Source organism: Mytilus californianus, unplaced genomic scaffold (assembly GCF_021869535.1).
Source record: "Mytilus californianus isolate M0D057914Y unplaced genomic scaffold, xbMytCali1.0.p SCAF_1, whole genome shotgun sequence".
NCBI classification, from domain to species: domain Eukaryota; kingdom Metazoa; phylum Mollusca; class Bivalvia; order Mytilida; family Mytilidae; genus Mytilus; species Mytilus californianus.
Genome location: NW_026262581.1, coordinates 123,388,229 through 123,416,063, shown reverse-complemented (window position 1 = coordinate 123,416,063; position 27,835 = coordinate 123,388,229). Strand labels below are relative to the sequence as shown.

General features: G+C 33.4%; 1 protein-coding gene and 1 long non-coding RNA gene across 7 annotated transcripts in view; one reads left to right on the top strand and one right to left on the bottom strand.

The window, feature by feature from the left end:
- The window catches only part of LOC127712942 (uncharacterized), a 52,897-nt gene extending 30,202 nt beyond the window's left edge, over positions 1 to 22,695 (top strand). Inside the window, exon 2 of the long non-coding RNA XR_007987350.1 lies at positions 22,575 to 22,695. This is a non-coding gene — a long non-coding RNA (uncharacterized LOC127712942). The remainder of the gene's footprint in view (positions 1 to 22,574) is intronic.
- LOC127711763 (transportin-1-like) overlaps positions 1 to 27,835 on the bottom strand; it is a 63,548-nt gene that overhangs the window by 34,820 nt on the left and 893 nt on the right. For all 6 annotated transcript variants that reach the window (XM_052217885.1, XM_052217900.1, XM_052217893.1 and 3 more), the window contains exons 2-8: positions 26,557 to 26,632; positions 23,909 to 24,165; positions 16,937 to 17,067; positions 16,650 to 16,731; positions 11,930 to 12,052; positions 10,784 to 10,963; positions 4,231 to 4,335 (exon numbers count right to left, since the gene is read on the bottom strand). In XM_052217885.1, the coding sequence (XP_052073845.1) occupies positions 4,231 to 4,335; positions 10,784 to 10,963; positions 11,930 to 12,052; positions 16,650 to 16,731; positions 16,937 to 17,067; positions 23,909 to 24,165; positions 26,557 to 26,632 (954 nt within the window). The remainder of the gene's footprint in view (positions 1 to 4,230; positions 4,336 to 10,783; positions 10,964 to 11,929; positions 12,053 to 16,649; positions 16,732 to 16,936; positions 17,068 to 23,908; positions 24,166 to 26,556; positions 26,633 to 27,835) is intronic.

Here is a 27,835-nt window from a genome sequence, read left to right as displayed (position 1 = left end):
ACATGACAAATAGGAATATATATGGTTTAGGGGTGGGGATCTCAACCATTTACAAGATATTAGAACTTTCTCAAATGGCAGGGGGTCAGGATGACCCCTGGGGACTAACCCTGTAAATCATTCAAACCATCTTAGCATGACAAACCAGAATATATATGGTTTAGGGGTGGGGATCTTGACCACTTAGAAGATATTAGAACTTTCTTAAATGGCAGGGGGTGGGGTGACCCCTAGGGACTAACCCTGTATTTCATTTGATGTGCTTTATCATGACAAACCAGAATATATATGGTTTAGGGGTGGGGATCTCGACCATTTACAAGATATTAGAACTTTTTCAAATGGCAGGGGGTCGGGATGACCCCTGGGGACTAACCCTGTGTATCATTCAAACCATCTTAGCATGACAAACCAGAATATATATGGTTTAGGGGTGGGGATCTTGACCACTTACAAGATATTAGAACTTTCTTAAATGGCAGGGGGTGGGGGTGACCCCTGGGGACTAACCCTGTATTTCATTTGATGTGCTTTATCATGACAAACCAGAATATATATGGTTTAGGGGTGGGGATCTCGACCATTTACAAGATATTAGAACTTTCTCAAATGGCAGGGGGTCAGGATGACCCCTGGGGACTAACCCTGTATATCATTCAAACCATCTTAGCATGACAAACCAGAATATATATGGTTTAGGGGTGGGGATCTTGACCACTTAGAAGATATTAGAACTTTCTTAAATGGCAGGGGGTGGGGGTGACCCCTGGGGACTAACCCTGTATAACATTTGATGTGCTTTAACATGACAAAACAGAATATATATGGTTTAGGGGTGGGGATCTCGACCATTTACAAGATATTAGAACTTTCTCAAATGGCAGGGGGTCAGGATGACCCCTGGGGACTAACCCTGTAAATCATTCAAACCATCTTAGCATGACAAACCAGAATATATATGGTTTAGGGGTGGGGATCTTGACCACTTACAAGATATTAGAACTTTCTTAAATGGCAGGGGATGGGGGTGACCCCTGGGGACTAACCCTGTATTTCATTTGATGTGCTTTATCATGACAAACCAGAATATATATGGTTTAGGGGTGGGGATCTCAACCATTTACAAGATATTAGAACTTTCTCAAATGGCAGGGGGTCAGGATGACCCCTGGGGACTAACCCTGTATATCATTCAAACCATCTTCACATGACAAACCAGAATATATATGGTTTAGGGGTGGGGATCTTGACCACTTACAAGATATTAGAACTTTCTTAAATGGCAGGGGGTGGGGTGACCCCTAGGGACTAACCCTGTATTTCATTTGATGTGCTTTATCATGACAAACCAGAATATATATGGTTTAGGGGTGGGGATCTCGACCATTTACAAGATATTAGAACTTTCTCAAATGGCAGGGGGTCAGGATGACCCCTGGGGACTAACCCTGTAAATCATTCAAACCATCTTAGCATGACAAACCAGAATATATATGGTTTAGGGGTGGGGATCTTGACCACTTACAAGATATTAGAACTTTCTTAAATGGCAGGGGATGGGGGTGACCCCTGGGGACTAACCCTGTATTTCATTTGATGTGCTTTATCATGACAAACCAGAATATATATGGTTTAGGGGTGGGGATCTCAACCATTTACAAGATATTAGAACTTTCTCAAATGGCAGGGGGTCAGGATGACCCCTGGGGACTAACCCTGTATATCATTCAAACCATCTTCACATGACAAACCAGAATATATATGGTTTAGGGGTGGGGATCTTGACCACTTAGAAGATATTAGAACTTTCTTAAATGGCAGGGGGTGGGGTGACCCCTAGGGACTAACCCTGTATTTCATTTGATGTGCTTTATCATGACAAACCAGAATATATATGGTTTAGGGGTGGGGATCTCGACCATTTACAAGATATTAGAACTTTTTCAAATGGCAGGGGGTCGGGATGACCCCTGGGGACTAACCCTGTGTATCATTCAAACCATCTTAGCATGACAAACCAGAATATATATGGTTTAGGGGTGGGGATCTTGACCACTTACAAGATATTAGAACTTTCTTAAATGGCAGGGGGTGGGGGTGACCCCTGGGGACTAACCCTGTATTTCATTTGATGTGCTTTATCATGACAAACCAGAATATATATGGTTTAGGGGTGGGGATCTCGACCATTTACAAGATATTAGAACTTTCTCAAATGGCAGGGGGTCAGGATGACCCCTGGGGACTAACCCTGTATATCATTCAAACCATCTTAGCATGACAAACCAGAATATATATGGTTTAGGGGTGGGGATCTTGACCACTTAGAAGATATTAGAACTTTCTTAAATGGCAGGGGGTGGGGGTGACCCCTGGGGACTAACCCTGTATAACATTTGATGTGCTTTAACATGACAAAACAGAATATATATGGTTTAGGGGTGGGGATCTCGACCATTTACAAGATATTAGAACTTTCTCAAATGGCAGGGGGTCAGGATGACCCCTGGGGACTAACCCTGTAAATCATTCAAACCATCTTAGCATGACAAACCAGAATATATATGGTTTAGGGGTGGGGATCTTGACCACTTACAAGATATTAGAACTTTCTTAAATGGCAGGGGATGGGGGTGACCCCTAGGGACTAACCCTGTATTTCATTTGATGTGCTTTATCATGACAAACCAGAATATATATGGTTTAGGGGTGGGGATCTCGACCATTTACAAGATATTAGAACTTTCTCAAATGGCAGGGGGTCGGGATGACCCCTGGGGACTAACCCTGTATATCATTCAAACCATCTTAGCATGACAAACCAGAATATATATGGTTTAGGGGTGGGGATCTTGACCACTTACAAGGTATTAGAACTTTCTTAAATGGCAGGGGGTGGGGGTGACCCCTGGGGACTAACCCTGTATTTCATTTAATGGGCTTTATCATTTAGAACATTTTCAATTAAAAAGATTGTGTCTATCACAAACGGTTTTCAATTTATAATCATTTGAAAATTTTAAAAAATAAAATCCCATAGGGTTCTATAGTAAAACCCTCTTTTCTTTTTGCCCCTCAAAGTACCCCTTTATAAACCCCATTGCACAAACAAAACCCTGATTGCACCACTAGACATGTTAGTCTAACATATTGTGAAACCCTAAGTTAATCTGACTAGCGGTTTTGGAGAACGGGTGCGGACAAGTTCAAATTTAAAAGCGGCGGAAGAAGAAGAAGAAGAAGAAGAAGAAGAAGAAGAAGAAGAAGAAGAATAATAATAATAATAAGAACTGAGCAAAAACAATAAGTCTTCCCAAACTTCGTTTGGGAGACTTAATTAAACATGATACAAATATTCAGGACATGGTATGCCTAATCAATTGTAAGCTTTTCTCATCAACTGTAAGCTTGAACTTCAATTCAATGTGAAGGATATACATTAAATCTGTTAAGATTTCTAATATGAAATAAGTGGAAACATCAAGAGTAGATATTATCATGGATCCAAATAAAAAACTTCAATCGAATTATTTTAGTTTTTAGAACCTAGTATAAATGAGTAAGATTCTGAGACTGTTTGACAAAATTCTGTTAAGTAGTTCAAGAGCAGTAATGAATACATAAGTGGGTTGGAAGGACACATAAACTAACAGACAAACACCACATCATTATATACAGCCTGCATCAAAATGCAGAGGGTATAATTCTAATGCTAAATGCCAAATTTAAAATCACAGTGGTACATAGTTGTTGAGTATGACAAAGAGACTGACAGAAATGGATAATTCATAACAATATATTCCATTGCCTGTAGTGTTGTATAAAATTGTGTAATGCCATCTTATGTTGGGTTTATTGGAAGTCTGCTCTTTCATACATTCTGTGTCAATGAAATGCAGATTTGGAAGGTACCAAGATTAACAATGCTGGACTGTATATTACGAGACATTGGGTTCAACATTAAATGTCTCACAATGTGATATGACTTGTATATGTGCATGTAGTATCATGAAGGATATTTTTTTTTCATAATCAAACAAGTTGTGTTGGTAAGACCTGAATGTATGACAAGTTGAAAACTTTATGCCTTAGTAACTAAAACAGAGGGGGCATACAAAATTGTATCTCATAATATAATTCTAATACAAAGCAGGTATGGGATAGTTTAAAAAAAAAATCTGTTCACAACTGAACACAAAATTTTTTGCGGTTTGTCAGGAAAATACATACAGCATCCCCATCTGTGTGTTTCTGTGTGTGTGATTTAGACTTGTGAAATCTTGGTTTGATATCCGATTCTTTGTCTGGAACCATATCATCTTCTTCTACATCACCCTATAACATAGATAAAATGTTACTTTAACCCTATAACGAATTAAAAATGTTTTTTTTTAACCATACAACAAACTTAAAATGTTTTTTTTAACCCTATAACAAACTTAAAATGTTACTTTAACCCTAAAACAAAGATAAAATGTTATTTTAACCCTTAACAAGAGGCTGTCAGAGCGACAGCAAACCGGATTTTTTAACATTTATTTGTGTCCTGGCATTTTTCAATATCACAAGGACCATAACTCCTAAACAGGAAAAAGTGACAATCATCAATATTGAACTTGACCTCCATTTTGTCATCAGTAACAACATATTAAAATGTTTAAAAGCTTTGGTTGAATGGTTCATGAGTTAAAGCACGGACACCACTGGAAAGACCATTTTTAAATCTTTCAAGAACTGTAACTCCTGAACGGTGAAAGTGAAAATCATTAATATTGAACTTGACCTCCATTTTGTCATCAGTAACAACATATTACAATTGAAAAGCTTCGGTTGAATGGTTCATGAGTAAATGCATGGACACTGTTTGTCAGCCGCCCGCCCTACATCCCCAAATCAATAACCAATTTTTCCTTCGGAAATCTGGTTAACAAAATAATGTTATTCTAAACCTATAACAAAGTAAAATGTTATTTCAACCATATAACAAACAATATCATCCTGAAAATATATGATTTCATGCTTAAATGTCACAATAATTACATCTAAATTTCATATTATTAGAAATATTTTTTTTTTTTTTTAAGTTTTTACATTTAAAAAGTAATTCTTCCTTAATAATCCCAATATTTTCAAATTAGTTTATATACTGTAGATTCATTTATTTTCGTGGGTACCAACTTTCGTGGATTGAGGAAAACTTGCATTTTCGTGGATATTTGATTTCGTGGTTTTGCCAAAGTCTGCATAGAATACTATATGAAATTTGTTATTCGTTGAACATTTAATTTCGTGGTTCACCTGTAACAACGAAATCCACGAAAATTGTTATCCCACGAATAATAATGAATCCACAGTACTATGTATATTCAAAAATTAACATTTTATCAAAACTCATAATTTATGCATATTATTAAAAATAAATTAAGATAAAGCAGGGCTTCCAAAATTATTTTTAGCCAGCCGGACATTTTATATATTATCCCGATTTTAATCCCTTAAGACTAAATAAATAAAAGGCAATTACGGTAATCAGTTGCCGAGTTTGCCATCCCAATGATTGACATTAAAAAAGAAAACGATATTAAACTTTCTTTGATTCAAATTCGAAGTTCTGACGTAAACTGTTAAATTGGCGGTGCATCATTCGAAGTGTACAACATCAGCGTACTTATATCTGCTTAGACTCTTTATTTGTGCAAAATAACATTGTCAAAAACTTTACTATTGTTTTCAAATCTAAACCGGATGTTATCTTGACAATGGTAAAACATGGACCAGAGACGGATACGTAAATTCCGTGTACGTTTGCAAAGCATGAATGAGTGTAAGTAGCTCTTTCTACGTTATTTCTTCAAGAAAATATTCGAAATAAACGTGAGATAAAGGTATCAATGACAATTTAAGCATTTTTTGAAGAAATTAGGATGCATAATTAAATTTCACACCTGCGCACACGTGTACTAGTTCAAACAGAGACATGTCTCTGGTTCAAACAACGTGGTTATGACGATTTTTCATTTTCACCTTTTTAATTATTTCATCAAATCATATTTGTAAACGTATTTCTGATAATTTAAATCTTTTTAAAGGGAAAATTCGCGATTTTTTACTTTTCATCTTATTATGTTCATAATACCATAAAAAACATATTCACCAAGTTTTATCTGGATATGAACACTAATAAAGAAGAAAATTGGGAATTAATAATTTAATTTATTCGAACTTCCTGACTTATGTGACGTAGTTTAAGTCTTTTTGCATGCCGGGAGTGAATAAATCTCATTGTAAATCTTGTTCGTTAATCATCTAATAACGCGATTTAAAGCGCATCGACGACTTTTGGTGTAGCTATTAACCAACTAATAATTGAGAAAGTAAAGTGATCAGCCGTGCAACTTTCAAAATTAAAATGTACGATTTATATTTAAAGGATTTCTGATATGATTATAGTAATAAAAGTAAATCATACAATAGAATATATTTTTATGAATTTTTTTTCCGACGGATATTTTGAACAAACATATATAACTGATACTGTTTTAAAAATGCATGTTTGTATTCTCACCTGAAGGCTTTTACTTCAGTCTAGCAAACATTTTTCACTAGTACTGTGTAAATACAATGTGTATTGTACTGTGACACTTAGTGACTACCTGTTGAATGTGTGGTTAAATTCAAGGTAATTAAAAGATTAGCATTCTGTAATTCTATTCTTTTGATCTTCACTCAGTGAATTTTAGCCAACACGGTTCATCGTTACAGGTGTGAACAACATTTCGTATGAATGATAAAAACATTAATTATTTGGGGAGGAATATGGTGGCAAATACCTGAATCGCCGTTATATATATCTTTTATATTTTGCGTAAGCTTAATTTTATAATAGATAGGTGAGTATTTTGTTGTAACATCGAAATTCTGTATTACTTTCAATTAAATAATTTTATAAATAAAAATGGCCCACGAAAACGAGCGTATAAACCAAACACTGTACTTACTTTTTTCAAATTATCATGGGTATTAACCTGGAATATTTCAATGTTTAGCGAACATTATCGTGGTTACATGATTAATATAGCTTGGTCCGTCAACAGCGATCTACATTTACATAATCGGGAATGCCCTTATTAAAATATTTAAAATCTCACAACGTATACATACTTTAGCTATTTGACCAACGACGTTTAAAAAAAATAACAGAATCAATATAACGTCAACTTTCCTTTTTTGAATGGAGACAGACCGGCGGAATCAATTTTCAATGTGCTTTATATCTTGTACCTTTGAAAGACTTATCATTCATTCATAAACCCACTCTATACCAGAGACATATATGTCAGTCTTAACTGACAAGAATACACCTCAAGCGGACAAGCAGTATATTCTTTAAATTTCTGTGATTTAATACGAAGAAAGAAAAAAATCCCGAAATTAATTTGATACTCTGATACTCAATATTTTTCCTGGAAATATTCACATCCTCGTTTGGTCTGAAAATAAGATAAGAATTTGGTATACAGAACATGCAGATGTGTGAATGTCATAAAACCTTATCAGAAACCAATGTGAACCTGTATACGTAAGACCTCATGGGACATCACCTAACCACATACAGGTAATATACAAGTAGCTCTGTTATACCCGGAAATGTCAAGGTAAATCACTACCGATACAGAATGTACCAATGCAAAGAAAATTTTGATGATTGTGAAGCGTGACCATTCATGATTTTAGAGGAGTCTTAGGTGGAAATTGCCGGTACGATTTAAATTCTGACTAGATTTTTTTCTCTCAATTTAAATCACTGAACTAAAAAAAAAGAAACCAACGTCCAAGATCAGAATTATTCATGTAAATTCAAAAATACAACGTTCTTATTTTGAAACTTTCAATATACTTTACCTCCAACCACCGCCCCACTCCCAACCTGGGAACAGTATATCTAACATTATAATGTTTGTGTACCTGCCCAAATAAAAAAAAAAAAAGAAGAAAAAAGAAAGAGATGAACGGTAAGTCACATCAGATTCAAATATTTATATGGTTGATTGTCGTTAACTAGAGATGTATAGTTTTTGTCAAAGTGTACATGCATGTATTTTAATGACTGTCCGTTATTTCGATTAAGAATGACAATTGTACGTGAAATTCTATAGTTGCCAGTGAGACTTTCTTTTACCAGATATGCGACTTTTCGTATTTATATTTTCTCTCATATTACTCTCATTTAATATTTTATGCATAAGTGCAATATTTGGGAATAGTTTATTCCCCCCACAAGCCAACTAAATAAATTAATCAACCATCTAGCTAATCAGACGTTAATACAAATACTATCAGTCTATCGGGAGTGAAGTTTCTTTATTTCTTCAAATAGATTTTTTGGGGATCATTAGTGTACGTCCAGTGGCATATATATTACATGCATGTCGGAACAGGAAAGTTAGCATAATGTACTTTTAGAACCATGTTCACATCATTATACATTATACTCATCAATTGTGGTGATGACGAATTTCTTTAACTGTTCGAGAACAATCTAAATGAAATATAAATCTGTGATTTTACTATGTCCATAACTTCGATGAACCAAAGCAAGTAAGATATCAAACTGTATTTAAATCAAATTGGTTCTGGATGTTTCTCTGTTATATTCAAAAACATGTATATATTTTTAATTGCGACTATCTATAGTTCCATAACTTTCTATCTAGGCGTATTAACCAATGATCGAGAAGTGCGTACATTTTTGTTAAATCAATATTTGTATGTTTCAAAATGTCCATCATTATTGACAACGAGTATATACTTACATTTCCACAATTTACCCTTGGAAAAATTTTATCAAATCTTTTTTTGGAATTATTTAGATTTTCATAAATATCATTCTTTACACCAGAAATGTTATTTATAAACAAGCGTAGTGTAGTAATGACTAGTATATCACTATCGGACACGCAAGACAAAGATGTATATTACACCTGATAGTTTCAAAATGGAAAGTTACAAGTTATCGGCCGTGTACACTGATCAATACCCTTAGAAATGAAGGGATGCATGAACTTGCTTTATGTATTTGTGTAATAAGAGTTTTTAAGCCTGACAGGAAATCGCATGAATACCTGGACGTGTCACCTCACAATACCTCTGAGAATAATTCCTTTAGCCACGCTGGTGATCAGATAAGGGAAGGTCTGAATTTATTTAAATAATTAGATATAAGAAAATGTGGTATGAGTGCTAATGAGACAACTCTCCATCCAAGTCACAAATTGTCAATTTATAAAAGTAAACCATTATAGGTCAAAGTACGGTCTTCAACACGGAGCCTTGGTTTATAACATTAAAGTTTATTACATAAAAGAATTATGAACAAATTAGATTTTCAATAACAATTATACACGGGACACTTATTTATGACTTTGAGCTTTGACTTTTTAACTAATTCCCATATAAATTTCTTGTTTCAAAACTTAGTAAAAACAAGGATTTGTATAGTAACAAATACAAATCCTTGGTAAAAAAAACAGTTTAAATACGACAGACCATAGTTATTTAAAAAAAATAATTACATTTTCCGTATCATGTTAGTTAGGAAAGGTTGCACAACCATGTCTATTATAATCATTTTTGTTACCCGGGAAACTGTTTATGCTTTTCTTGTCGGATAAAACAACTGTACGCTTGACAAGATATCGACACGCAATTACGACTACGTTAGGTTACTGCTGGTTTTGGTCCTTTGTGGTTTATAGATATATCGTGGTTTCTAAACCGAGAAGATGTCAAAATGGCCGCATGCAGAGAATTGATACTCTAAATTTAAAATCGATGGTGATCTCTTATATAGCAGAATAAAACTTTAATATTTATGAATTTGTGCTTTTTTATACAGAATGAACATAATATCAATTTTTCATTTTTTTGCGAAGTTTCCCTTTAACTAAATTAATTAGATGCAAAGCACTGAAATGTAAGAAAATAACTTTGAATAGACTGATCAATGTCCGGTTCAAAATAGTTTACCTGACACCTGAACAGGTAAATTTCAGCTGTTCGACAACTAATTAGCCTTGATTAAAATGAGAAGGTATTAAAGTAGGGGTTGTTTTGATAGTACTTAATGATCATGTTACTTTTATGACCGGAAATGTGTGGCTGTTAAAGGCAAAAGGTTGGGTCAAAAAGATCGCGAATTATGTTAAAATGACCGTCTCTTAAGCCTTGAAAACTAAAAAGTAGATGTCCGTTTCATGCTTTGCCCAGCCGGACTTTTACCGGACATTATACAAATGTCCGGAATATATGACCGTTTTGGAAGCCTTGAGATAAAGACATTTTTACAAGAAGCATTCTACTGATATACTTCATTCTGATGATATACTTCATTCAACTACTTTCATGTTGCTCAAGAAAATACCCTAAAATTGATGCTTTTCTAAATTTTTCTTGTTCAAAACAGGGTGTTGATAATTCAAGATAACAATCAATGTTTTATCAAGTTTACATAATGCTACTTGAAATAAATAATTTAAAAGCCAAAAATATATTTTTAAAGAACAATTTGTATTTCAATCCTGTAGGGCAATTTAATTAAAATGGGTGTGGAGTAAATATCACCCTAAAACCATATTTCAAGTAATTTTGCACACATCAAATGGACATTCAACCAAAAATTACCAACAGGTTCTGTGTCCATGAACTAATTTTCCCTTCCTACCCTTCCAACTTTCCTCTGAATGGAATAGCCCTCAACCTACTGGCATATGTACAGTATGTTTACCTTTAAAAGTATAATATCTATTTCTGAGTATTTCATTCCTTTAACTAAGACAGGTATAAGTCTATCTATATGTGATCCTAGTACTTCTTTACATATAGGTTGTTCTGCCAATGACAACCAGAATTCACAAGCTTCTAATGCTACACTATCATCATCATCTTGGGTTCTACACATCATATACTGCAAAAAGAAACTTAATATTAAAAACATATCTAATACCAATTTTGATATTGAGCATTCCATAATAGTATTGTTTAAAACTGAGGAAAGTTTAGCCTTTTTTGTAGTTGTTTGAAAGCATTCTTGTTTTTTTTGTAAAATTTGAACAACATGCACAGGTTCAAGCCACATGCTAGTTATTGTTGTCTGTTTAAAATCCAGCAGCAAATTTCAATTCATATTCAGGATGACAACTACTTAACAATCAATGAAATATGGATGTTCTGCTTAGAGGGTTTAAAGGGATGAATGAAGAGAAAATTGGTATGCCATTATAAAAAGAGAGCATGTTTAATAATGGCAGAAACTTTGGCTTCCAGGCCACAAATAGATCCCTATAACTGTTTTCAAAGGTCGTACATGTATAAGTAAAGACTATGTGTAAACACAAGCTTTCTTACATGTTTCTTGAACACTAAAAGGTTGTGTTAGTGTTGTCAAAACAAAGATTTTTTTCTCTCAGAAAGGCATCTTAGGTGGTTCATACAAGTTAATGAATTCATTGATGGAATCACATATTCTGTATGTGACTAACCAATCATTCTTTTTCAAATTGTCAAAAATATTGTTTTTAATGGTTGAAATTGTATGACCAAAGCCAATGACAATGAGAAGTTACATTTAATTCTTCTACATTAAACAATCTCCTGTTAACATATATATTTAGGAGTATTATCATAGCAAAATGATTGAAATTTACTCTTCAGACATGTTCAAAATTTACAACTCAAACTTTTTTGAATACATGACACAATACATTTGTTTCGACTCCTATGAACAGAATGAATGATACCTGTGCATGACATAAATTCAGTAGTTTCATCTGGACAAACAGCAAGTAACAGTTAACACTTTCAATTTTTTTTGTTGTCAATTTAACCACAAACTTATGGACATATCATCTTTATACTCTGTAACAATAAATACCTCCACAATATTGTTGATCTGTGGGATAAGACGATCCATACGGACTTCCACTAGCATGACTAATGCTCTACACACATTCTTTCTTACGTCTGTGTCTTCATCTGCTGCCAGGAAAAACAGGTTCTGAAAAATATACACTTAATATGTAACAAGACTAACAGCCATAAGTAATAGTTTCAATTTGCTTAAAATTCTACAAAATCACTTTGACTAACATTGACACTGGACAAGGCTTAAATTAAAATATTGTTTGTTTGCAGTTTACTGACCGACCTTCGAAAATCTGCCCGACTGTGAAAAATTTATTGCTTTTCATTTGAAGAAATTATTTTTAATCCTTCTATTGACTCAATCCGGAATTGGTTTAAAGTCTAGGTCAATTACACGTTTGAAGTTTGGTTTTTCTTCCCTTCCTGTCAAGCGTTCATCGGACCCTTTAATGGTAAAGCACATGGAGATTGTTTACAGGTATCCACGAAGTCATGGAGGAGTACTTTATTCTGTCGTCTTCTGTCAGTTTTTAATAATAAGACAAATAATATACAGAAAAGTTTAATAGTAAACTGTTTATACTGATTCAGGCAGAGTTGCACATGGAATGATGTCTTTGGCGATCATATCATTGACGATATGATGCAGCAACGGATATTCATAAAACTGACACGATAACCGTTTCTGTCTCAAACAAATCAGATACAGAATCTTTTAAGCATGACTTTATGGAACCAATATCAGTGGTTCAACAATTCGACAGCAGCCTGAAGTATGCCATATTTTCTTTAAATCGTTTTAAAGACGACAAAGATGAAACCACTCCTCAGTGACTTTATGGATACCTGTAAGCACGTCTGTACGGTGGAAGGGCACATTTGAAATGTTAAATCAATAAGCCACACAAACTACACAAAGATGTAGAGAAAATGAATGGTTGGCTTGAAAAATAAATATATGCTCTCTATATCAAATCTATTTTCGATTGCAATGAGTATGCTCCTTTAGGATAAGGGGGGCTGCCCCACTCATTGCAATTATTCTCTCTCTTACAATATCAAATATACCCAAACTGTGTGAATTGAATTGAAACATGTCCTTATGTCATGAGCTATGCTGCCAATTTTTTATGCAGTCAAAACATTTCAGTACAGACCATTTACTTTTAATGGGGTTCTATGGATTTCACCCCAAAGCTAGTCAAGATTTTTGTTGGTTTTAATTAACAGCCTGGCATCAACATATCTTTCAAAATATAACCTTATTACATATAATCAAATAAAGTTAAAAATATGAAAACAGTCTGATGTCTAATATATTTTTTTAAGTTGTCTTTTTTTTTTCAATTGAGGCAGATTTAATGGTTGATTTTTTTTTAACACACTCCTACATTGTCTTTTGAATCTTTAATATCTACATTTTTCTGATGCAAATACTCTACTCATGAAAACATTCTAGTAAAGATGCATATATTTCAGTGAATATGTTTCTTTACGACAATTCTAATCATTCCTTGTTTATAAGTGTTCCAATATTTCATAATACCATATATATTTTTTTTGTCATAAATTGTATAATACACTATGTTAAGTTTCAGTTTTGGTTATAAAGGTTTTTACCTGAAAATGCCTGTTCGTTTCATGTTGGCTTTCAGTGTTGTTTTAAAATGTTTTTTCTTCACAAGAAACTTGGTTCATGTAACTGCTTGTTTCAACTTTATTTTGGCTGATAAAATAAAATATTTTTCCTACCTACCGACCCTGCAGTCTGAAGGTACAGACAAACTGCAAACAAACATATTTTTAAGGTTGGCCCTAGAGACTTTACTTGCTGCCAGGAAAAACAGGTTTTTCAAAATACAGAACTAACAATGACAGTCTGCACCGTTAGCCACTAGTCCGATGCCCCAAACTAGTAAAAATTCTATTCTGACTTGTAAGTTTTTGCAAAACTTTGTTCAGCCACATAAGAAAAATGTTGGAACATTGGTCTTTGGACTAGATGTTAGAAAAGTTTTTGGTGCAGACTGGTATAGGTGTCTGATTGGCAATTATAAAATATTAAGACTGAAATCTTGAATTTTATACCATCAAAACCTTGCAATATGCCTTAAATGTCCCAATATGAATATTTGCCAATCAGGTTCTTTTACTTGAGGCTAAATATTTTCAAACCAGGTGTCTTGGGAGACAACATCCTCTACCAGTCAGGGGGAATTCATCCCATACAGAAAGGGGTCTCAATCTCAAAAATAAAATGCTCCGCTGGGGCGCAGCTTGATACGACCGCAGAGGTCGAACCCTGAACAGTTGGGGCAAGTATGGACACAACATTCAAGCTTGATACAGCACTGAATTTGGATTGTAATTAAATATTTGACACAGCATAGGTTTCTGACACAGAATGAAAGTGGTCTAAGAACTTAAAAATTTTCAATTTACCTATTCATACATGTGATGGACTGTGAAACTCAGATCAGGAGATTGGGAAATTTTGGTCAGGAGATTAGGACTCAGATCAGGAGGTTTTTAATCGACATTAATTTTGTTGTAAATGTAACCGTGTGCTGTAAAAATGGTCTTTTAAAGTGTGTTTTCTTTAACTTTCCAACCAATTTATTATGTTTATTGTACCCTTGTACTTATAAAGTTTCTCCATCTTTATATTCTACATGTTCAATCTAACATTGTTTTTTTCCAGTATGTTCTTTAAATTTTTTACTTCATATTCTATAAAACAATCATTGCAACCAGAACATTTGTTTAGCTGTCTGCAAATAGTTTTTACTTTTTTATTTTTTCTCTTGCAAATAGTTTTTATTTGCAAACTCAGAAATTCATTCTATCTGTAAAGTTAGGGTCATAGTTATTATATAAATTTCAATTTAAGCCTTAAAAGGAAGTATAGAATCCTCAAATAATTTTCAAATTATTATTTTTTTATTTGTCCTAAGACATTTAAAATCATTTAATAACCATCCTTTTATGATTATTTGTTCAATTTATATTTTATTTATATTCTTTTAAAAATTTTCATTATTAAAAGGAAAGTAACTTAAAACAGGATAAATCAAGGGAAGTAACCCAATAAATACACAGTTTTTGTTACACAACGGCAGTTAGCCTGAGGTAAAAATCGTTGTTTACCAGTATGTTTGACACCCAAGCTGACAAGTGAAGCCATATAATTATGCATGTAAATTGATTTACAGGTAAGATATAACTTCAGGTAATGTCAGTTACACCAGATGCCTGAGATGTTATGTTGGGCAGAAATTTTTCATTCATGAAAAATTTCATACACGGGATTTTTTCAACGGGAGGTCGGGAGGAGACCCCTGAAAACGGAATTATTGTACTCCCGTCGGGAGGTTCACATGTATGCCTATTCAAACCATATCATTATTATTTGCTTTTATATATAAATCAGAAATAACCAATTTAAAATGGAAAATGTTAAAGAAAAAAAAGGAACAAAAAATTCCCCCCCCCCCCCCCCCAATTTTTTGAACCCCCTTATGATTCATCGCCCCCAAACTCAATCCCAGCTTTCCCTTTGTGGTATGGTACCTTGCAGTACAATTTCAGAGAGATTCATACACTTGAACACAAGTTATTGTCTGGAAACTAGAAAAACGCTTGTTTTTTGGCCCCTTTTTGGCCCCAAATTCCTAAACGTTTAGGGCAATTACCCCCAAACTCAATTCCAGCTTTCCCTTTGTGATATGGAACCTTGCAGTACAATTTCATAAAGATCCATACACTTACACACAAGTTATTGTCCTGAAACTAGAAAAATGCATGTTTTTTTTGCCCTTTTATGGCCCCTAATTACTAAAATTTTGAGGGAAAACCCCCAAAATCAATCCCAGCCTTCCCTTTGTGATATGGAACCTTGTAGTACAATTTCATAAAGATCCATACACTTACAAACAAGTTATTGTCATGAAACTAGAAAAATGCTTGTTTTTTGCCCCTTTTTGGCCCCTAATTCCTAATATTTGGAGGAAATTACCCCAAAAATCAATCCCAGTATTCCCTTTGTGATATGGAACCTTGTAGTACAATTTCATAAAGATCCATACACTTACAAACAAGTTATTGTCATGAAACTAGAAAAATGCTTGTTTTTTGCCCCTTTTTGGCCCCTAATTCCTAAAATTTGGAGACAATTACCCCCAAAATCAATCCCAGCATTCCCTTTGTGATATGGAACCTTGTGGTACAATGTCAGAGAGATCCATACACTTACACACAAGTTATGTCTGGAAGTTACAAAAATGCTTATTTTTGGCCCCTTTTGGCCCCTAATTCCTTAACTGTTAGTACCATAACCCCCAAAATCAATCCCCACCTTCCTTTTGTGGTATTGAACCTTATGGTAAAATTTCAATGAGATCCATTCACTTAAACTAAAGTTAGAGTGCGAAAACTAATGTGTATTCGGACGACGACGCCGGACGACGACGACGACGACGACGCCGGACGACGACGACGACGCCAACGTCATACCAATATACGACCACAAAAATTTTTTTGCGGTCGTATAATTAGTTAACATGCATACAAAGTTTGAGAGTCTTTAACATACAAGATGTTTGAAGCGTAAAACTTGAAATTACAGTGCTATGTCTGTATCATTGTAGGGTTGCATTAAAGTATTTTAACAAGTTCAGAAGTTACAAAACCCTCTTGAGGATGAGTTTTTGGGAAACGGTAAAAAGACTTACCTCTATAAAACTGTCTATGTGAACCATTAGGGCCTGGGTTCTACTGATAATGAACTGATTTACACAGGCTATTGCATGTGACCTGAAATTATAAATTTACATATGCAAGAGATATTTTTTTTTAACTATAATCTAACAAAATTAAGACAGTATTATAACTGTTTATGCAGTATTTAAATGGTGTAAAAAAGAAATCATCAAATAAATAATTTATCCTTGCAAATACATCAAATGTAAATGAAATGCTTTTAATAATATTTTCAAAACTTAAAATGTTGACCAATTACCTGATCTTAGGACTATTATGCTTAAAGAACTGTAAAAACTTAGGAATCAGTATATTTAATGGTCTGGTACTATCATTATCTAAATCTTCTGCATTGTCTTCACAAATCTTCTGAAGTGCACCAAATGCTCCCTGAAAATAAAAAAAATATTATGTAATATTTTAAGTTTTTCATTTGATCTGTCAACTGTCCATTATTTTAAAATCTGATCAAATCTATAACCATTAATTAGGTCTTCAGTAAACAAACAGGACAGTTTTCCCTGATGTTTCAATGGAATGATCGAATGATTTAGACTTTAGACTAGAATAAAGCTAAAAATGTTAATAAACAAATGAATCAAATAAATCTGCCAATTTTGCCACATGCAGGACTGAAAATTTGTTTCTTCGTGCACATTTCAGATGTTACACATCATTTATGAAGTTGTGCTGAAAAAATCAACAACATTTGATGAATTTGAAAAATCTGCAATGATCTCCATCCGGATGTCGACCTAGAAATGCTGCGTCCATCTTCATATAGTATACTTTAAGGAAGAGCTCTTTGAAATTTCATTCAAATCCATCTGATGGTTTAGCAGAAGTTGGACTAGGAAGGTTGATGACAAAGACAAACTGACAGGGTGATTGGTACATTAACTATAAACACAATAACTACAAACTTGTTATTTTCTTCTGAACTCTACCCCCAATCCCTCTCTTATCATTATGTTTTAACTATAAGGAAAGCAGCAATGTTTGAAAAAGATATACAAAGGGACATTTCCCAAAATTTTTGTTCAATTGGAATAGATTTTTAATAAAGTAATTTTTTAAGATGGCAACAGTTACTTAATAAGCTTCTTTTTTTTACCAATCCACCAGTCGGACCAAAATCACCTTTATTTATTTTTCACAAGAGCCATTTTCGAATATTCTTTTAATCTTTACTAAAATGTACAATATCTTAGATTTGTGTAGCATACATTTGTATGCATGATATGTACTTTGAGACTGTTGCAACATAATGTTGTATTTCTACACATACAAGTTTAACCACATTGAAATGCCAAAGATTGTAAGATGGACCATAATTTCAATTTAATAGATCATGGTAAATTTTGAATAAAAACAAGCATTATGTGAGTATTGCCTGGCAATATATATCCCCCTACCAGTTAAAATTGCATTGTACTGGAACAAAATGCTAACTTGATCTATAACTTGTCATGGTGTAAACTAAATAACAAATATCAAGTCAATATCTTCAAGCATGACGAAAATAAACATGGAAAATTGATTATTTGAGTGAATTTTCAAAGTCCAAGGACCATAACTCTGCACAAAATCATTAGACCGGAACAAAATTCGAACCTGATCTGTAACTTGTCATGAAAAAACTATACACCAATTATCAAATCAATATTTTCAAGCATGACGAAAAAAAGTGAGGAAAACTGATTATTTGAGTGAATTTTCTAAGTCCCAGGACCATTGCTGCACAAAATAATCAAACTGGAACAAACTTCGATCTTGATCTGTAACATGTCATGATAAAACTATATACCAACAAGTGAAACTCGAGCTACTGCTCACTGATGATACCCCTGCCCAAATATTTCAGTAAACAGGAAGTTGTTGAGTGATGAATCTGAAAACGCATCACACAGTATAGCTGACTTATATAAACCCTGAAACCAAATTTCAGAAATCTTTGTAATGTAGTTCCTCAGAAAGATGCGACGAAAATATTCATGGGACGGACGGACAGACTGACGGATGGACAGACAGAGGTAAAACAGTATACCCCCACTTTTTTAAAGCGGGGGTATAATTATCAAATCAATATCTTCAAGCATGACAAAAAAAAGTGTGGAAAACTGATTATTTGAGTGAATATTTTAAGTTCAAGGACCATAACTCTGCACAAAATCATTAGACCGGAACAAAATTAAAACTTGATCTGTAACTTGTCATGATTAAACAATACACCCAATATCAAATCAATATCTTCAAGCATAAAGAAATAAAATGCTCCGCTGGGCGCAGCTTGATACGACCGCAGAGGTTGAACCCTGAACAGTTGGGGCAAGTATGGACACAACATTCAAGCTTGATACAGCACTGAATTTGGATTGTGATTAAATATTTGACACAGCACAGATTTCTGACACAGAATGAATGTGGTCTAAGAAATTTTAATTTACCTATTCAAACCATATCATTATTATTTGCTTTTATATATAAATCAGAAATAACCAATTTAAAATGGAAAATTTTAAAGAAAAAAAAATCCCCCCCCCCCCAAATTTTTTGAACCCCCTTATGATTCATCACCCCCAAACTCAATCCCAGCCTTCCCTTTGTGGTATGGTACCTGCAGTACAATTTCAGAGAGATCCATAAACTTGAACACAAGTTATTGTCTGGAAATTAGAAAAATGCTTGTTTTTTGGTCCCAAATTCCTAAACGTTTAGGGCAATTACTCCCAAACTCAAACCCAGCTTTCCCTTTGTGATATGGAACCTTGTAGTACAATTTCATAAAGATCCATACTCTAACACACAAGTTATTGTCCTGAAACTAGAAAAATGCTTGTTTTTTGCCCCTTTTTTGGCCCCTAATTCCTAAAATTTTGAAGCAATTACCCCCAAAATCAATCCCAGCCTTCCCTTTGTGGTATGGTACCTTGCAGTACAATTTCAGAGAGATTTATAATTTGAAGGGACCAGACAAAGCAGTATTGTCATCTTTTTAATAATAATCTTTTCTATCTTGTAATGTACAAAGTTTAAAAATCATTTCTCTCTTGTTTTGTACCAGCTTTACTGAGCTTGTCTGGTGTATTTAGAACTTCATTGATTTTTAATCATGCAACTTTCCACTAACCCTGTTAAGGACATGTAAATAATTAACAAATAGACATTTTTATTAAGAAACCAAGTGTTACATAAATATCTACTTTTCTGGCAAGTTTATACAATTAAGAAGTTTTCATGGACAAACCACAAAATCAATCAAGCCTCCAGCTTTTAGTTCAGATCAATATTCCCTCTAGTAACTGTATTGATTCCTAACCAAATATAAATGCTAAATTTCTGCATATACATAAATCTCTTTGTATAATACATCACCCTATGGAAAAATGTCAATGTAATTCCGACACTTAGGTTTAAAAGCAATCATATGATATATCAATATATCTATTAACTTCTAAAAACTCTTTAAAACCTCAGCTTCATCAATAAATAGCTAGTTAATAATGGCTTCGTAAATATTCATAGTTAGTTCACAACACAATTTTTTAAATCTTCATTTTTTAACAGTGTTTTAAAAATAATATAATGATGTAACTTTTCAATGTTTAATCATGACCATCAGGACTAACAAGGAATGTTATAATTTCTAAGTACATGTGGTTTAATGACTCCTTCACACCATCAAATTTCACTGATCTTCAAAATAGAAGCTACTTGGTCCTGAATATATATAGATTTCGACATGCTGTTTTTATTAGCATGTTTTGTGATCATCAACAACTTACAGATATCATCAAGTATAATTACATGTACTGCCAACTATATATTAAATTAATTAACCAAATTGCATCATCTTAACTGCACTCATATACTCCAATCATGCAATATGTACAACTATATTTCCTTGTTTGACTTGATGGTAATTTTGACTTAGAAGTCATTGGTCCTGTTACAGACCTGTAGCAAGGCAACAGCATGATAAAGAACAATAAAACTTTAACAACCACAATTATTCCCAATAATTTTTCCTACACCTATGACAATAGAAAACAGTCGCCTCAGTGCATTTAAGAAATTTTCTCAATTTTGGCATGCAAACTTTTTCTCAAACTTCCACTTCTGGGACTTTTCTACAACTTTTAATAAACAAGGATAAGTTACAAAAGCTCTATGACCCCAAGAGCAATGTAATATCATTTACATGACTTTTAGTTTTAGACAAGTAATGCATTGAAAATATATTTTTTTTGTATAGCACAACTTAATTTTACATAAAGCTGATTTTGTTTACAATTCGCATTTCCAATTTTTTTCCCTATTTTTCTAATATTTCAAAAACGTACATGTAAAATCTGGCATGTCAAGCAAATACCAATAAACATAATAAAAAAGCATTGAGAGACATAAAATTTGGTTTTAATTGCACTGTCATAAGTTATTCTTTATTATTTACATACTGAAGCTCTCAAAGCAATTTTATTATTACATATCCTATTATTGCAAACATTCCGGTATCAGTCAATTTGGCATCATCTACGCATAAAGATATTTTAGTTATGAATGTACATTATAAAATAATAAAAGAAACAAAACATTTATTCCTTGCTTAATTTCAGAATTATCCTTAATAATTGAGTATTTAATTGTAGTCAACAAACATGGGATATGTTGGCTAAACTAATTTCAACAAGTTGGAGATATTGTATACAGAATGACTTGAGTAGATTTTCTGAAAGTCTTGTTTGAGCTCAAGGTTAATAACAAAGGTTGGAAACATTTGCTAAGAGAATTAAGGTCTGTATTTCGCTAAACTGTGTGTTAGCCAAGTAGCTTAAAATCTGGACAACATCCAGTCACACAGTACTAACGAGACAAAAGTATGTCCCTGCAAGCCTTTGTTCTGACACAGAATTTCAACAAGAGATTTAACAGGGGCATAGAAATCAATCTTTTTCGATACATGATATGCATTTATATGAAGGCACAGTAATAACTAGAATTAATATGGATTTACTACATTTTGTATCATCTAAATATTCCAACAGGAATCAAATTTCTGCAGGTCATCAACGTAGGATTATAACAGGGGGATAAAATCTTTAATCAATGAAGCTTTAAGCCAGATGACTCAAAGACACAGTTATTTGTAAGACTTTATTATATGGTCTGATGAAAAAACTGCTGTTGAATTCATCATAGAAGCATATATGTATTAAACCAGTTCAATAAAATACCTATTATTCAAACTATTCCATAAATAGTTTAAACATTCAGCTTGATAGCATCTAGACAATAACTCAAAACATTTTCAGTAGTACAAATCAATTTCTATCTCACACATCTAATTGGAAATAAATTTATCTTTGTGCCTTGTATTGGAAATCTATCAATTATATTATGTTCTCTACCAAAACAAATATATCAACAATGAATAACTATACACACACAATTCATATTCAAAACTTTTTGTGAAAATATAACATTTGTAAATGTTAGGAACAAGTATGTGAATCTAACGCTTGTATATAATTTTTTTGCTGCAGTCTAAACCTAACTTGTATAAACAATTTTGTTAAAGCAAAACTTGTTACATAATGATAAACAGAAAACACTATGGATTCTAAAGAAAATATTTCAACATTCTTTATGGTTGTTTAGAACTTTATTTACCACTGGGCTTATATACTAGAGCTCAGTTTACAGCATTTCAGATAAGGAACCATAGGCTTAATTAATTCAAGACATTTTGTTAATTGTTAAATAAAATGCTCCGCTGGGCACAGCTTGATACAACCGCAGAGGTCGAACTCTGAACAGTTGGGGCAAGTATGGACACAGCATTCAAGCTTGATACAGCACTGAATTTGGATTGTGATTAAATATTTGACACAGCACAGGTTTCTGACACAGAATGAATGTGGTCCAAGAACTTAAAAATTTTTAATTTACCTATTCAAACCATATCATTATTATTTGCTTTTATATATAAATCAGAAATAACCAATTTAAAATGGAAAATTTTAAAGAAAAAAAAATCCCCCCCCCCAAATTTTTATGAACCCCCTTATGATTCATCACCCCCAAACTCAATTCCAGCCTTCCCTTTGTGGTATGGTACCTGCAGTACAATTTCAGAGAGATCCATACACTTGAACACAAGTTATTGTCTGGAAACTAGAAAAATGCTTGTTTTTTGGCCCCAAATTCCTAAACATTTAGGGCAATTACCCCCAAACTAAAACCCAGCTTTCCTTTGTGATATGGAACCTTGTAGTACAATTTCATAAAGATCCATACACTTACACACAAGTTATTGTCCTGAAACTAGAAAAATGCTTGTTTTTTGCCCCTTTTTGGCCCCTAATTCCAAAAATTTTAAAGCAATTACCCCCAAAATCAATCCCAGCCTTCCCTTTGTGGTATGGTACCTTGCAGTACAATTTCAGAGAGATCCATACACTTGAACACACGTTATTGTCTGGAAACTAGAAAAATTCTTATTTTTTACCCCTTTTTGGCCCCTTATTCCTAAACGTTTTGGGCATTTACCCCCAAACTCAATTCCAGCTTTCCCTTTGTGATATGGAACCTTGTAGTACAATTTCAGAAAGATCCATACACTTACACACAAGTTATTGTCATGAAACTAGAAAAATGCTTGTTTTTTGCCCCCTAATTCCTAATATTTTGAGGCAATTACCCCCAAAATCAATCCCAGCATTCCCTGTGTGATATGGACCCTTGTGGTACAATGTCAGAGAGATCCATGCACTAACACACAAGTTATGTCTGGAAGTTACAAAAATGCTTTTCTTTGGCCCCTAATTCCTTAACTGTTGGTACCATAACCCCCAAAATCAATCCCAACCTTCCTTTTCTGGTATTGAACCTTGTGGTAAAATTTCATAGAGATCAGTTCACTTAAACTAAAGTAATATTGCGAAAACCAATGTGTCTTCGGACGACGACGACGACAACATCATACTAATATACGACCACAAAAATTTTTTGCGGTCGTATAAAAAGGGTTATTTCAATCCAACAAGCTCTTGTAGATGTAGATAAGTAATCAAAATCTAGAAAGTATGCAAGTTGCTGGCCTGAAGTATCAAGATTTGAGTGGAATCTCCCATCCCCTAAAAAACAAAACAACTGGCTACAGGCCAAAAGACAAATATCATTTGGACCCTTTCCTTGGGGTCATCCAAATAATGGTAAATTTTGTACTCACCTCACAAACATTGTAATCATCAGAGTCCAGACTGTTACATAACGATGGTAGAAGTTCCTGCCAGTTCCTCAGTTCTCCCTTGGCTACAATCGTAGTTACCAGGATTCCTATGGTAGCTCTGATGAGTGGAGAGGGATCCCCAATATTGTTTAAACATTCTTGTTTTATAAATGTTGTGACTTCTGAGGGGAACTTCTCAAAATGAGCACGGACATTATTCTTTAGAATTAATCCACTGAGGGACCTGGTTGGATCATCTATAAAAAAAGTTACCACATAATGAAACAAGATGCTACAAAAAACATGTAATGCTCATCTGTCCACAGTATCTACTGTAAAAAGCTGTGTATAATTTGTACTTATACATAACCCATACACCCTTTTTCGCCATTGGAATTCAGAAAAAAAAATTTCTCACGTGTTGAAAATATCTGGTGAATCTCCTGCAATTCAAGTCATGTTGTCATTCATGTTGTTTTTGTTGAATAACCTGATTTCCCTCAACAAAAAGAAGTTTAAAAAATCTAAAATTTACAAAAATGGAAAGGGAGCTTACGTCAATAGATATAAACAATTCACTAAAGTTTCATGAAATTGGTTAAAGAGTTTTTGAGTAATTGTCCCACATGTTGATGACGGACAGAGGTATACAATAATATGTCCCTTAAACGAGAGAATAAAAAGAACATGTAAATAACAAAAAAATTTCTGTAAACATGGTCAAAGAGTTTGAAAATCATGCATCTTATGGATATAACAAAAATGCCTTTAAAAGTAAAACAGTGCCATCCTCAAATGGGATGCAATAAAAACAACATTTTAAAAAAAAATTCAGACAACCCCCTAGTAGCACAAAGAAAACCTTTATTCCCCATGATCCTACTTTTGCTCCAGATGTTGCAATCTACTTTTTTTTCCTCTCAGGAGCTAAACTATGCTAACAATTTGTAATGTTCTACATTGCATACAACAGATTGAATAAGGAGGCAAATCTTGTTAAAACATTTTTGTGTATATGCAAGTCTTAGGGTAAACTAATATGCATAATTTTACTCCAAGAATTCTATGAGCACAGAATTGGACAGCCATGTTACAATTTCATCAATATGAAAATATGAAGCCAAAAATAGAGGGTATCGTTTGTCCTACAGAGGAATACTCAGCAAACTAAAGGTTCATACTAGTCGTGATACCAGGTCTGAGTCAGAAAATGTCCATTTTCTCTCTATAAACTAAGATCTGACATCCCACACTGGCACAGACCAACAAAATCCCCTAATAGACTGTCAGATATCAGATCAATCTGGGACTATCAGATTTATAGAAAATAGTAGTGACTTGTTGTGAAATAAACTTGTGAACATTTGTTTATCATTGATTATAGGTACATCCAGAAAAATTTAACAGTGATATTTTTTATACTTTCATATAAAGTAGATTTGAACATGTAACAATATTGCTGAACTACAATAATACCAAAATTCAACCAAGTATACATTATTCTACTTAAATATTACAGATCAATGTCTAAATGTAACGCAGGCATGGGAAAACATTGCTAAACAGATGAAAATTGAACAAAATATTAAAGATAGATGCCCCCGCTTGCATATCATATAAAGTTATAAAGGGACATAACTGAAGAATGGTAAAAGTGACGCTACCCAATTTCGAGCTTGATCTGTATTATTTGGTAATAAGCATTGTGTATAAGTTTCATAACATTTGGTTGAGGCAAACTAAAGTTAGAGAACAGAAACGAAAAAATCAGCAATTTTTCTATTTGTAAAGGGGCATAACTCTAGAACGGTTATAATGATGCCACCAAAATTCAAACTTGACCTGTGTTTTGTGGTAATAAGCATTGTGTATAAGTTTCATAACATTTGGTTGAGGCAAACTAAAGTTAGAGAACCGAAACCAACTTTGGGATGTACGGACAGATGTACGTACAGACAAGGGTAAAATTTAATGCCCCCTCCGCTACGACAGGGGCATAAAAATTACAGAAGCACTATGATTGGTGCAAAAGTCTAGTTGCATCTATATTGATTTGTAGTAGAAGAAGCAGGTCTTGTGACTTGTAATGATTTTTGGGGTTCCGATCATAAAGACTTGATGTTTACTATGCTGACAATTTAAGTCAAATTATAGAAAATGAAAAATTTGCCCAAATTTCAGTTTAGTATTTATTGCTGTTGTAACCTGAACATTTGACAGTGACCTCAAAATCAATAAGGGTCTTTGCAATTCAAATAAAGTGCCTGGAAATAGCCAGAATGCAGGATTTTTCATCCTATTCCTAGGTAAAGCTTTTGTTCAGTCAATAGACTCCCAGTCACAGTGGCCACATCATTTTGTAATGTAGGAGCCTCTTAAATGTATTAATGCTCACAAGTATATATCATAGTATTTAAGTAAAAACTATCAAGATCTTTGCTACAATAATTAAACAAATTTTGGAAAAGTTTTGCTTTTTGGATAACATATTTTGAACCATCTATTCAATCATTACTAAAGCTCGTTCGATAATTTCCCTAAAGAGGAGACAAATTTGGAGCAATGAATGAAATGAAAATTATGTTCTACAATATAAATTTTCCACTGCAAATATATTGAACATAATGGATGTGACAGTTAATACATACCTTCAGTTTTTAACTTTGTTAACACAAAAATTAGGTAATTGTTAAAATCGGGATACTTATTCAGCTCTTCAAGTTTCTTGGTTGGCGTTAAGGATCATATTTTCTAGATGTCATGATTCTTTAGCTAGTGAATGTTTTGCTTGATAAGTTTACTTATTACATAGGTTGCAATAAATTACCATGATTTCCCAGTGAAATAAAAATCGATAATTTCACATGTGAAATAAATCTGATAATTTCACTCCTATGACGTCATACAACAATGGTTGTTGTCAAGAAGCTGATGACGACGCTGAATCAATACAACTGAGAATACATATACAAAGTTTCCACAAAATTTTCCATTCTAAAATACTGTAGACTGTAAATACTTTCCCATCCAAAATATTAAGTGACATTCTATTATATAATTTCAAAACTTTATAATTGTACATAATTTATATATGCATATTGTCAATCTTCTATAGGAGGAAATAAAGTATGATGATGATGTGTATTGAGGTGTATAATGAAGAGTCTGTTTAATTGTGTAACACTGAGGTTGATTAGAAATCTGGTCAATATGATTGGCATTTCAGGAGGTGGGACCTTGTCATTTAGGCCCCACCTTGTCTCTGATTGTTTGGTGATCATGACAGTTGTCAATCAAACTGGTATTGTATCATTACTCTTACCTAATTAAAATGACAGTAGCCTGCAAATTGACAAAACTTAAACTTTAAAAGACACATTTTTTTAAACAAATGGGTCTGAAAAAACAATTCTTTCATTGTGCAAGTCATTGACATAGGAAACTGGTCTGTAATTATAATTTCTTAACCGTATGTGTTTTGATTGGAATTGATGTAGTTTTTTTTTTGCAGAAAAAACATCAAAATTTTGATTGTTTATTTTAAACTGTTTCCACACGAGATACCTGAGATTGAAAACAAGTCCATCTTGCTATATCTCAATACCATTTGGAAATAAACACGACTTGTTGCATATCTGCAAACACAGTAAAGTTTACAAATACGACACTCCTTTTAATATTTTACAAAAGTGTTTTGACATTTAATCGAGTGTGGGTTGCATATAAATTCACTTTTATATGAATGCAAAATTTCATCCATAAAAATTAAATTTATTACAATTGATTGATTGGTGTTTAACACCACTTTCAGCACTTTTGAGGCGGTCTGTTTTTATTTGTAGATGAAGCCTGAGTGTTTGAGAAAACCACCAACTTTCGGTAGGAAAAACTGACAATCCTACAATGTAGTCAAGTGCACCTGCCACG